Raw genomic sequence first — 12,943 nt, 5'->3', positions numbered from 1 at the left:
TAAGAAAATTGTTTTAAAAAGAATGAGAAAAGCAAATTATAATAATATTTGAAGAAAAATCGAGAGAAAGAATTTTATTTAAAAAAGAAACACATGTAATATTATATAACATACATGTGTAATTTAAAAAGAGATGGTTCTTTGAGAAAAGAAATGACAGAAAACAAATATTGCGCAATTAACATACTCTACATTTTTCACATATCCTTTTCCGAATGAATTTCTCATTTTACCAATAAGAGTCACATTTCCGGAAATATTGAATGGAGGATGAATATACTTCAACAGATGTGGATTTTATGGCTTCTGCGACAAAAGATATTGAAAGAAGATCGAAGAAAAGAGCATATAGTACTTCACCGCGCCGCGAGTGAAATCTTTCTCTTTTTTATTTATAGTATTCAAAACAAAATCTCCGTGCATTGCTTTTCTTTCATGCTTTGTGTATATTCAATCTTAAATACCGGACATACCTTGAAACACTTTAGTATCCTCTTTGTGTGGCAATATTAATCTTTGAAATCAAACCTTAGATATGTCATTTAACCCTTAAATTTTAGAATTTTAAAAACATTTTTCATAATATTAATATTATTTAAGTTAAAAAAAATTGAAAATTTTACGGCACAAACCGGCACAAACATAGCACAATTCGGCACAATTAAGAAAAATATAAAATTTGAAAAGTGCTGGACTACTAAAAATTTAATTTTTTTTTTCAACAGTGTGGTTTGAGTTATCGATTTCGCGTTTACGGCACAAACGTAGCACAATTCGGCACAATTAAAAAAAATATAAAATTCAAAAAGTGTTGGGCTAACTTCACACACATTGTGGGCTGGCAATTTTTTATAACTAGAACAACACAAGCGCGCGCTATTCAGCTTCGCATATAATAAAAAAAAAATACAATTTTATCTTAGATCAAAATATCCTAAAAATATTATTGTACAAAAATCGTAACGTTTAATTCTATCAACATTTAAAAACACTGTTATTTTACAATTGTTGATTGTATATTGAATAATTTTAATCAAATATTATATTTTTGTTATATATATATACAAAAAGTTACATTAAATTAAAGTTTAAAAAATATTCAGTAACATCAGAATCGTCAAAATTTTTAAATATTTTTTTTTCTTTTATTTATACTACACAATATGTGCAATACAGTTTTAAAAAATTAATTAACTATAACATACATCTTTAAATACAGCTCTCAGTTTAATATATATTTTTATTTCACATATATATTTCTTTATATACATAATTTTTAACGTGTCTATTATCTCGTTGATTACCAAGAAAAACTTTTAATGCTTGCCAAGAACGAACTCTTGAGAAAGCAACATATAATTGCCCATGATTAAAAACATCTTTGCGAAGATCTATTCCTACTCTGTCAAACGTTTGCCCTTGTGATTTATTAATTGTCATAGCAAATGCTAATTTTACTGGAAACTGTCTTCTTGAAAAAGTAAAAGGATATACATTTTTGTAATATAATGTTATACGATTTAAAAAAACGATATCTCCTGTCTTATCACCCGTTAAGATTTTACATTTCAATAAATGATCTGTAAGTTCTATAATTATTAATTTAGTACCATTACAAAGACCTTCATTGATACTAAGATTTCTAATCAACATAATAATGCAATTTGGCTTTAAACGTAATTCATAAGGAGGAAGACATGATGGGGATAAACTGTTTAAATATTCTGGTAACAAAGCTTCACCAATATCACCATTATCATCACAATTCATAGTACTATCAACACTTGTATACATTCGTTCATTAGTTATATTTAATAATTCAACAACTTTTTTATTAATTTTATCTACGTCAGTATTTCTTGCAGAAAGTATAGCACATTTAGCCATTTTGGTAAATTCCTTTTTTCGTATTAAATCGCCATATATATCTTCTACAATATCAGCATTAATAGGTGCTATACAACATTCAGAAATTTGTATGTTATCATTAGAATCATTCAATATGCCATCTCTTATATCTAAAAGAAATTTTGCAAATTCAATTTCTTCTGGAAGAACTCTCATATTTTGTGTTAAAGAATAATTTACAAAATGTTTCCAAATAGCACTAAATTTAATAGAGAGATTCACAAGTTCATTTCGAGTACCATGTACTTTTATAGGCAGAAGTTGTCTAAAATCACCACCTAATAAAACAATTTTTCCACCGAAAGGTAAATCATTGTTCATAATATCACGCAATGTTCGATCCATAATTTCTAAAGCATATCGTGGTGACATTGGTGCTTCATCCCAGATAAAAATATCTGTATTTTTCAAATATTGAGCTTCCTTTGATTGGATTTTAATAGCAGATGTTGAATTAGCAAATAATGGAACCGGCAATCCAAATGTCTTATGAACTGTTTTTCCAGCAGGTAATAATGTCGCTGCAATATCCGTAAAAGCCATTGCACACACGTGTTTGTTTCTAATTTTTGCTAAATGATAAATAGTTGTATATATAAATGTTTTACCTGATCCACCTGGACCATCAACATAAAAAAATAATAGTTATTATTATAAATATTGTTATCTAATTTATTTAACACAAGATCAACTATTTCTTTTTGTCTATTATTTAATTGTTTATATTGTTTGGTACCTATTTCCATAGCTTGTTCAAATATCACATAATCATTCTCTTCATCTAACAACTCAGTTTCTAATAATTGCTCCATTTGTACGTCTGCCTAGCTGGCCTTTCCACTTGACCAAAATTTTATGAAAAAATTATATAATAATGCGCTATTTATGCGCTTTCCAAATCCACAAGAAAAAAATTTTGCGCTTATTTCGTTTAGCCAAGAAAAAATTTTTTTATGTGGGGGGCTGAGTAGGCTGCCAGTGAGCCCCCCCCACGGATTAATAACAACCTATTCCAAAAATAAATTGTACATGATTTATGCGCTATTTATGCGCTTTTATATTAGAGTAATTTTGATTTTTGCGCTGCAGCCCTTAAGGGACTTCCCTCTTGGAGCAAACAGTAATATTTGCTTCCAAGTGCTTTAAAATTAAAAAATAATTATTTAATAATTATTTAACTAAGGAAAATATATCTTTGACTTATGCGCTATTATTTCCAAGTAATATCGACTTTTGCCCTGCAATCCTTAAGGGACTTCTATCTTGACGACAGAGGCGATCCCCATAAAATGTCTCTAAAGTCAAAAGGATCGTTATAACAATTATGTACGATTAATCTGCGATTTATGCGCTTTTACAACAACGCAGTTTCGATTTTTGCGCTGCAATCCTTAAAGGACTTCTCTTTTGACATCAGAGACGTAATCGTCATAAAATGTCTCTAAAATGAAAAGGATCGTTAGAACAATTATGTGCGATTAATCTACGATTTATGCGCTTTTATAGCCAATCAGTTTCGATTTTTGCGCTTCAACTCATAAACAACTTTATTTTTAAGATATACGGAGACATCCTCGCCTAATTAATCCAAAATTATAGAATTTGATAAATTAAATATATACAATATATTTGATAATCTTTTATTATGAGAAAATGATACATTATTTATATTCTATTGAATTTTGATAAGCATTCTGTAACAATCTTTTACATTCTTTAACATTTTTAGAACAGTTTTTATGTTTAATAATAAAAAAAAGTAATATATTGTATTTATAAAAATATTTATACTTCTTCTGTTACAGTATTCTATATTTATATATGTGTACGCGCCGCTTAGGAGTTATAACTTTAGTTTGCATTTTATATCGCGAATGATTATTATGTGTTACGGGTTCTTCATTTGTGGCGTTGTAAGAGTTTGATTAACGCGCCGTGGCGATAGGCGTTTGTTTATTATAGTTACAAAAAGTGACCGCACCGAGCGGGAGTGTGTAAGAGAAGCTCGCGAGTCGAGCACATCTCCAGTGTGTGTCTTTTTATAAAAGCATTTTTAAGAATAAAAGTTTATTCAGGTAATCGGGTGGATTCTTAAGCATAATCCCGACCCAACAAATGGTCCTTCGAGCCGGATGTGTAGAAGACACAAAAAAGACAACGTACGCACCACATCAAGAAAAAGTACATCGTGGCGTGCGTTTAGCAGAGAGAATTGATTGCGTGCATTCAATAGCATGGTTAAAAAATTCAGGAAGGTATCGGCGCAATAAGTAACAATTTAATCACGATTAAATCACAAAAGGATTGTATAAGAGCAAATTTACTAATTCAAGAGCAAAAGTACGTAAGTATAGATTTGGTTTTCGCAGTAAGGTTATACAAGGCGATACATCGCATACAAGCACAAAAATGGAGGTAAATATTGCATCTCTAAAACGAACTCGCGCGGGTGTTAAATCGAAATTAACAAGATTCCGACAATTTCTGGATGCATACAATCCGAATGCAGAAAATTTAATAGAATTGAAAACGCGATTAGAACGAGCGGAGGATTTATTAACAGAATTCAATAATTGTCAGGATCAAATTCGCAATTTAGACATTAATAACGGTCTTGATGGGGAATTAAACGCGGAAAATGAAGTTTTCGAGCCTCTATATTTTCGAGCGATTGCAAGGGCACGAAGCTTGGTGCCGAACAATCCACAAAATAATCCTGCAATTCCGGTACAGCCAAATAATGAAATCGTACATCATAACATAAAAATACCAACAATAGCATTGCCGCACTTTGATGGAAGCTATGAAAAGTGGAGTCATTTTTTCGATTTGTTTAAGGCTTTAGTTGATTCAGATTCATCGTTGTCGGATGTACAAAAGTTTTATTATTTGCAATCAGTACTCAAGGATAAGGCAGCTCAAGTAATTCATTCACTCGAAGTTACAGGTGAAAATTACAGAATAGCATTGGAGCTCTTGAAGAGTCGATTTGAAAACAAGCGTCTTACTACGAGGCATTACGTCCGTGCGCTGTTTGAGTTACCTCAAATCCATAAGGAGTCAGCTGGCGCTCTGCGCACCCTATCGGATGAGCTGTGCAAAAACTTGAGAGCGCTAAAAAATCTGGGAGAACCTGTAGAATCCTGGGACACATTGCTTATTGAAATGGTCGTCAACAAATTAGATTCATTTACAAAGCGAGAATGGGAACAAAAGGTTATTGCGGACAACCTATCTACAATGGAACAATTAAAAGGCTTTCTGGCGAATAGATGTCAAATTCTCGAGGCAGTTCAACAGAGAAAGGACAATAACGCTAAGAGTTAAGCAAATTCAAGTATAAAACAAAAATCGGAGCATCTCACTTCTCATTTAAGCGTTCAGAACAAGGGTAATTGTCCGATGTGTCAAGAAGATCATAGAATATATCAGTGTCAAAAAATACGCGATCTTTCAGTGCAAGCGCGAATAACTGAAGTCAAGCGTCTGAATCTGTGTTTGAATTGCCTCGGGAAAGGACACACTGTAAAGAGTTGTAAAGCGGGAAATTGTAAGCGATGTAGCGGAAAACATAATTCATTATTACATATTGAAGAACTTTCAGACATCTCATCAAAAGCGGATGCATCTCGACCAAATCATAGCCGTAAAGACGGTAAAGCAAAGGAGGAAACCTCTTCATTAAGCGAACCACAACTGGTACAAGCGATCACAACATATAGCGTAAAGCAACCAGCGCAGGTATTGTTGTCGACAGCAATCGTGTATATAGATGACAACGTAGGTAATAAGATTGAAGCGCGTGCACTTTTAGACAATGGCTCACAGTCAAACTTTATTTCAAGTTCATTATGCGACAGATTAAAGTTACCGAAAAGAAAATTTAATCAATCAGTAGGAGCAATAGCTCAAGCGGTAACACGAATATCCGCTGCGACAACAGCCACTATACGGTCAAGATTTAATGCATTTTCGATTACGTTGTCATTTTCTATGCTCGATGAAATCACTAACAATATTCCTCTTATGCCGTTCGACGCGCAATCCGTAAAGATTCCAAAGCATGTTATTCTAGCTGATCCGTCGTACTGTATTCCTCAAAAGATAGATTTATTGTTAGGCGCGGGGGTATTCTGGGAATTACTTTGCGCAGAACAGATTAGAAATGGGAAAAATCAACCGATCATACAAAAGACCAAGTTAGGGTGGATAATAGGTGGTCCTTACGCCGTTAAACCGCGACAAACGACCATACAAGAATTCTGCGGATTTTCCGACGCTAATTATCTGCAAAACCAGCTGCAACGTTTTTGGAAGATTGACGAGGTACCAACGAGTCAAGTTCAATCACAAGAGGAATTAGCATGCGAAAAACATTTTCAGCAAACACATCGAAGACTGTTTTCCGGAAGATTTCAAGTTCGACTTCCATTGCGCGAAAATCCAGATCAGTTAGGAGAGTCATATGATATCGCTTTCAAACGCCTACGATTCATTGAACGCAAATTCATTAAAGATCCGCTCATTAAAGAGAGATATACAACTTTCATAAAGGATTATGAAAGCTTAAACCACATGGGTAGAGGGGAAATGAATGAAAAGGGCATACCAGCAAATTATCTACCTCATCACGCAGTCCTAAAAGAAGAGAGTGCAACGACAAAACAGGGTTATCTTCGATGCTTCAAGTCATACGACATCAGGCAAATCTTTAAATGACATTTTGATGGTTGGCCCAGTTATTCAAGATGAATTAATAGACATCGTAGCACGCTTCCGACAACATGCATATGTAATGACAGCGGACATTACAAAAATGTACCGCCAAATATCAGTTGACGAAAGAGGTAGAGACCTCCAAAGAATTTTATGGAGAACAGATATTCATGCGACTCCCACAATCTACAGATTAAACACCTTGACGTATGGAACGGGACCTGCGTCATTTCTAGCAACGAGATGTTTGTTACAATTGGCAATAGAAAATGCCACGAAATTCCCAGAAGCCAGTAAGATTATCAAGCGAGACTTTTACGTAGACGACCTCATAACTGGAGGATCTTCGGTCATGGAGCTTCTGCAAAGAAAGAACGAAATAACAGAGATTTTGCAATCAGCCCTATTCCCTTTGAGAAAGTGGAAATCAAACTCACGCGAAATAGTCGAAGGCGAGAACTACGATCGATCGACTACTTATGCGATAGGCGAAGAAACCAAAATTCTTGGATTACGATGGAGCGCAGATAACGATCAGCTAGTTTACAAAATCCTTTTAACAGGACAGGAGCAAAGACCCACGAAACGGACTATTCTGTCATTCGTGGCACAATTATTTGATCCTCTGGGTTTCATAGGACCGACAACGATCAAGGCAAAAATTATCATCCAACAGTTGTGGCAATTAAAAGTGAGATGGGACGAAGGACTCCCCATGGATCTTCACACGAAGTGGATGAAGTATAAACAGAACTTTGCACGAATAAATGAGATCAAGATACCTCGGCATGTATTATGCAATAATCCGATACGTATCGAGTTACATGGATTTTGCGATGCTTCCATGTCAGCATATGGAGCCTGCATATATTTAAAATCAACGGAACCTTCAGGTGCCACCAGCGTGCAATTGTTGTGCGCGAAGTCACGAGTCGCCCCGTTAAAAGCTATCACGTTGCCTCGTTTGGAATTATGTGGCGCTCTACTACTGTCACAATTATATAAAAAAATGAAAACGGCCCTAACCATCGAAATTCATCGTGAGATTTTCTGGTGCGATTCCAGTGTAGCACTTTCGTGGCAACCTTAAGAGGGCATTCTTAAGAGAGCAACCTTATCAGTGGAAAGAGTTTGTTCGTAATCGAGTGTCGGAAATACAAGATGCCACTGAGAAGAATCATTGGAGGCATGTGAGATCAGAACACAACCCAGCGGATATTATCTCACGCGGAAGTGATCCTCAGCAATTAATCAACGCCTCCATTTGGTGGTATGGCCCCGAGTGGCTGAAGAAGGACGAAGAATTGTGGCCAATATCGTCTTACCCGCCGGTTCATGAGATACCAGAAACCAAGGCGTACTCATTAGCATTTCCAGTTGTGCCGATTAGTTACGAGCTGTTCCTTAAATACTCATCGTTGCGGAAGTTACAACGAATAGTCGCATATGTATTTCGATTCCAAACTAACGCGAAGGCCGCTAATGCAAGAGGGGAACGGCAAATTGGAGACTTAAGAGGATGCTGAAGTGACGGGCGAACTCCGACGCGAAAGCGCCATCATTTCGATGGCACTAAAAATGAAATGACATTATCGGCGCAGCCTACGGACCTATGCCGCGTAAGTCCGTGTGTACGCATTTGTTTGTAGTGGTGACTCACTACATTGACGTGTGGTCCGTGTACGTGTGTCATCGGAAGTTTGTAAACAAACGATGCTTGCGCTTGTTTCCTCGACTGAAATTTCATCGCAAGGCTGCAATATAATGTCCGAGAAAACATAGGCGTATACAAGGTGTCAAATAAATACAAACTAAATATGACAAAATAATAAATGAAAAATATACATATAATACTATATATATCATTGAAGAAAAATGTCATATACTTTTCTTACTTTTATCCTTATGTAGTAAATACTAAATAACTAATTAATCAATTAATTAATATATACATATACACATATATTCAATAAATAGTAATCTTTATTTTGTATTTTATATGATAATGACTGAAATAATGAAAGTATATATTATTTCAGTTATATAAAATACAAAATAAAGATAACTATATTCAATATGTATATGTATGTATTCAATAATTAATTAACTTATTTATTTATTTTGTATTTATTACATAAGAATAAAAATAGGAAAAGCATATAACATATTTTTCCAATTAGATATATAGTATTATACATACATTTTTCAAATAAAATATTTTATTATATCTAACTTATATCTATTAGACACCTTGTATAAGTCTATTTTGTCTCGTATGTACATCATTCAGCCATACGATAGAATTTCAATTGCGAGAAAAAAGGTTAAATGACCTTATAAATTATCTGATAAAATATAAACAGACCACACGTGCAGTAAATTGCTAACTAAAATAAATACGTATTTCTTCAAATCTGTCAGCTGACGTTAGATCGCCTATGACAATATTTCTTAAAATCTGCCAGTTCACGAATAAATCGTCTTTAGCTCTCTTTTTTCTAAACTGTCAGCTGACGTTAGATCGTCTGTGACAATATTTATTTAAAATTGTCAGCTCACGATAGATCGCCTCTGACAATATTTCTTACAATTTGCCAGTTCATGAATAAATCGTCTTTAGCTCTCTTTTTTCTAAACTGTCAGCTGACGTTAGATCGTCTGTGACAATATTTATTTAAAATTGTCAGCTTACGATAGATCGCCTCTGACAATATTTCTTACAATTTGCCAATTCACGAATAAATCGCCTTTAGCTCTCTTCTAAACTGTCAGCTGACGTTAGATCGCCTCTGACTATATTTATTTAAAATTGTCAGCTCACGAAAGATCGCCTCTGGCTTGTCTTATTCTATATTGCCAGTCCACGAGAAAACCGCCTCTGGCTTGTTTTATTCTATATTGCCAGTCCACGAGGAAACCGCCTCTGGCTTGTCTTATTCTTTATTGTAAGATACTTTTATTACGTCATATGCTTTATGTATATATATATATAATGTATATTATATGCTCCACATTATCTATATTTATATCAAAATATTTTTCTAAGAAATTGACATCATTTTGTATACTCTTTTTACAATAAATGTATATGATATATGCCATATTTTTTATTTCTAAAGCATGAAATATAAAGATATTTTTATTTTTTTGTGTCTATCATTTGTAAAAAAATCTTGATAAAAGAAACAACATTAATTTTGCGACTTGCAATAATCTGTTTCATTATATGCTTCTTTTAAATACTTACAATTAGCCTTATTTTATGTGATTAACTTGGTATTTAAAATACGTATCAAAATCGAAAATGTATTTCTATTACAGTAGAAAAGAAACATTCTTGTCTTACAACAGAGAGAAATGGCAAAATATTATATTGTCTAAAGTACAGTCCAATAAAAACGGTTAAAATTGAACATTTTATAAAACCACTGTGATTCATGAAAAATCAGAATTATTTTTTCAAAAATATAGACATATTTCGACTGTGTGTTTTAAACTGCACTACACATTCAAAATTCACAGAATAAATTTATTTCTGCAAAGTTGTGTATAATGTCAGTGGAAAAGTGATTTATTTGTTATTACATATACATGATATTTTCCCATTCCTCTCTGGTGTAAGACTACAATGTTTTTTTTCTACTGAATTAGAAATTAATTTTATATTTTGATGTGTATTTTAGATACCAAGGTAAACGCATAAAATAAGGCTAGTTGTAAGTATTTAAAAGAAGTATATATTGAAACAGATAATTGCAAGTCACAAAATTAATGTTTTTTTTATCAAGATTTTTTTACAAATGATGCATACAAGAAACTAAAAATACCTTTATATTTCATGCTTTATAAATAAGTTATATGACATATACATTTATTATAAAAATATATACAATATACAAAATGATATTAACTTTTTACATAGATACTTTGATGTGAATATACATAATATGGAGCACATAATATACATAATATATACACATAAAGCACATGAATAAAAGTATTTTGTAGAAATTAGAATATGAATGTATGTAATTAAATAATATAAATATTTGCAAAAATGTTGCAAAATTTATGTATAATACATACACTTTTTTATCCTTCAGAGTGCCTTCAACCCATTTTTTTCAGCCGGGTTTCGTAGCACATAACACAAACACACACACACGCACAACTAACACACACATAACTAACCTAAAAGATTCTGTATATGACAGATAGCACTGAGAACTGTATAGCGCCTCTATCCCAAAATCTCGGAACTAATCTATAGCTCTTTTTTACCTTATTCTTTTTATATTGCACACATGCTTTACATAAATCTGGAAAAAGGTGGCGTTTTGAAAATAAGTCTCTAAGCTCTATTTTTTTGGTTTTCCATTATTGTTTCATACGCTCTTCTTCGGCACATGGTCTTGTTTTGCAGATTAAAGCAGTATAATTTTGATATAAAAAATATAATTCTTTGAGGTAACATTGTCGGTAAATTTTCAAAAATTTTTTTTATTTTTTGGTTTAAATTTGACCAACTGCCGAAAGATTAGCATATGTACTTTATTTACACCAAAGGATTTGTAATTCTATTAACGCAATAAAAAACGCCATCCTTTTTAGAAAATTGAAGTTTCGGTCGGTAACAATATGACTTCAGCATCCTCTTAACAGTTGAAGAATTGCAGCACTCCATGAAGGCTTTCGTCATGCTGGCGCAACAGCAGACATTTCCTCAAGAAATCAACGATCTGAAAAGTAAGAGTATCGTCTCTTCAAGAAGCAATCTATTGGATCTTCATCCTTTTATCGATGAGGATGATATTGTAAGAGTGGGTGGACGGTTACAAAACGCACCACTTCCTTACAAAAGGCGTTTTCCAATGGTTCTACCACAAAAACATCCGTTGACGAAATTAATCATATTACATTTTCATCATCGAGACTTACACGCAGGATCCTTAGCACTATTGGCTGCGATCCGAGAGCAATATTGGATAATAGCGGCTAGAAGTGCAATTCGTAGCGTATTAAGGAAATGCGTTACTTGTTTTAGGCGACAACCGATAAGCCCAACACAATTAATGGGCAACTTACCTGCTGAGAGAATAACTCCGAGTAGACCTTTCTCAAATGTTGGCGTAGATTATGCAGGACCGTACACAATCAAGATATCACGGAATAAGACATCAAAGGCATATTTGTGCTTATTCATTTGCCTTGCAACTAAAGCGGTTCATCTGGAAATAGTATCTGACCTTACTACAGCGGGATTTCTGAACGCGTTGAAAAGATTTATATCTCGGCGAGGTCAATGTAAGACTATTATTTCGAACAATGGCACAAATTTTGTGGGCGCTAACAATACTTTGCAGCAACTCGGCAATCTAATAAAAGGCGCGACTCATCAGGAAGAGATAGTTAGATTCTCTGCAGACCAAGGTATAGAGTGGAAATTTATTCCACCTCATTCACCGCATGTAGGCGGATTATGGGAGTCAGCAGTAAAATCGGCCAAAACACACGCAAAGGCGGTGGTTGGAGAAACTAGCCTCAGTTTCGAAGAACTATGTACAGTATTTTGCCAGATAGAGGCTTGTTTGAATTCACGGCCCTTAAGTCCTTTATCTTCCGATCCTTGCGATTTTGAAGTGCTCACGCCGGGGCATTTTTTAGTAGGCTCATCGTTAACATCGCTTCCTGAAAAAGACATTTCCAACGTAGCGTTGAATCGTTTAAATCGTTACGAGCTGTTAACTAAAATGCAGCAAGATTTTTGGCATCGCTGATCCAGAGAATATCTCGCTCAATTACAACAACGAACGAAATGGAAGACCAAAAGGGTCAATGAAGAGATTAAGGTTGGAGCACTGGTCTTAATTCGTGAGAGTACGCCTCCTCTCAAGTGGAGTTTGGGAAGGATAATCGACGTCCATCCGGGAAAGGATGGTTTGATTCGTACTGTGACTCTGAAGACTCAAGGCGGAATAATCCAAAGGACATTACCAAAGATTTGCGTGATGCCGATAGATACGGATTAATTAATAGTTTTAGTAAAACTGATATCGAAAGTCGAGTCTTTCAAGCTCGCCGGTGTACGCGCCGCTTAGGAGTTATAACTTTAGTTTGCATTTTATATCGCGAATGATTATTATGTGTTACGGGTTCTTCATTTGTGGCGTTGTAAGAGTTTGATTAACGCGCCGTGGCGATAGGCGTTTGTTTATTATAGTTACAAAAAGTGACCGCACCGAGCGGGAGTGTGTAAGAGAAGCTCGCGAGTCGAGCACATCTCCAGTGTGTGTCTTTTTATAAAAGCATTTTTAAGAAT

At 34.2% G+C, this 12,943-nt stretch overlaps 2 protein-coding genes across 2 annotated transcripts; both read left to right on the top strand.

The window, feature by feature from the left end:
• The first annotated feature begins 4,317 nt into the window (after window positions 1-4,317).
• On the top strand, window positions 4,318-8,150 carry LOC136996976 (uncharacterized). Its single transcript, XM_067347012.1, has 4 exons — window positions 4,318-5,230; window positions 5,366-6,611; window positions 6,817-7,365; window positions 7,730-8,150. The coding sequence occupies exons 1-4, from the start codon at window positions 4,318-4,320 to the stop codon at window positions 8,148-8,150; spliced, it is 3,129 nt and encodes a 1,042-aa protein (XP_067203113.1).
• A 3,156-nt stretch (window positions 8,151-11,306) lies between these two features.
• On the top strand, window positions 11,307-12,401 carry LOC136996974 (uncharacterized). The gene has a single exon (XM_067347004.1). It carries the CDS (start codon window positions 11,307-11,309, stop codon window positions 12,399-12,401), a length of 1,095 nt encoding a protein of 364 aa, XP_067203105.1.
• The last annotated feature ends 542 nt before the right edge of the window (window positions 12,402-12,943 follow it).

This window comes from Linepithema humile, chromosome 1, assembly GCF_040581485.1.
Source record: "Linepithema humile isolate Giens D197 chromosome 1, Lhum_UNIL_v1.0, whole genome shotgun sequence".
In the NCBI taxonomy this organism is placed as follows: Eukaryota; Metazoa; Arthropoda; class Insecta; order Hymenoptera; family Formicidae; genus Linepithema; species Linepithema humile.
The sequence above is the reverse complement of the archived record's forward strand: the minus strand, read 5'-3'. Positions and strand labels throughout refer to the sequence as shown.

What these genes read in the sequence shown, in the direction of transcription:
- LOC136996976 (XM_067347012.1), top strand. Translation starts at nt 4,318, where the DNA reads ATGGAGGTAAATATTGCATCTCTAAAACGAACTCGCGCGGGTGTTAAA. An exon ending in AAAGGACAATAACGCTAAGA is followed by an intron (nt 5,231 to 5,365) that starts GTTAAGCAAATT and finishes GCGATCTTTCAG; the next exon opens with TGCAAGCGCGAATAACTGAA. An exon ending in TTCAAGTCATACGACATCAG is followed by an intron (nt 6,612 to 6,816) that starts GCAAATCTTTAA and finishes CACAATCTACAG; the next exon opens with ATTAAACACCTTGACGTATG.
- LOC136996974 (XM_067347004.1), top strand. Translation starts at nt 11,307, where the DNA reads ATGAAGGCTTTCGTCATGCTGGCGCAACAGCAGACATTTCCTCAAGAA.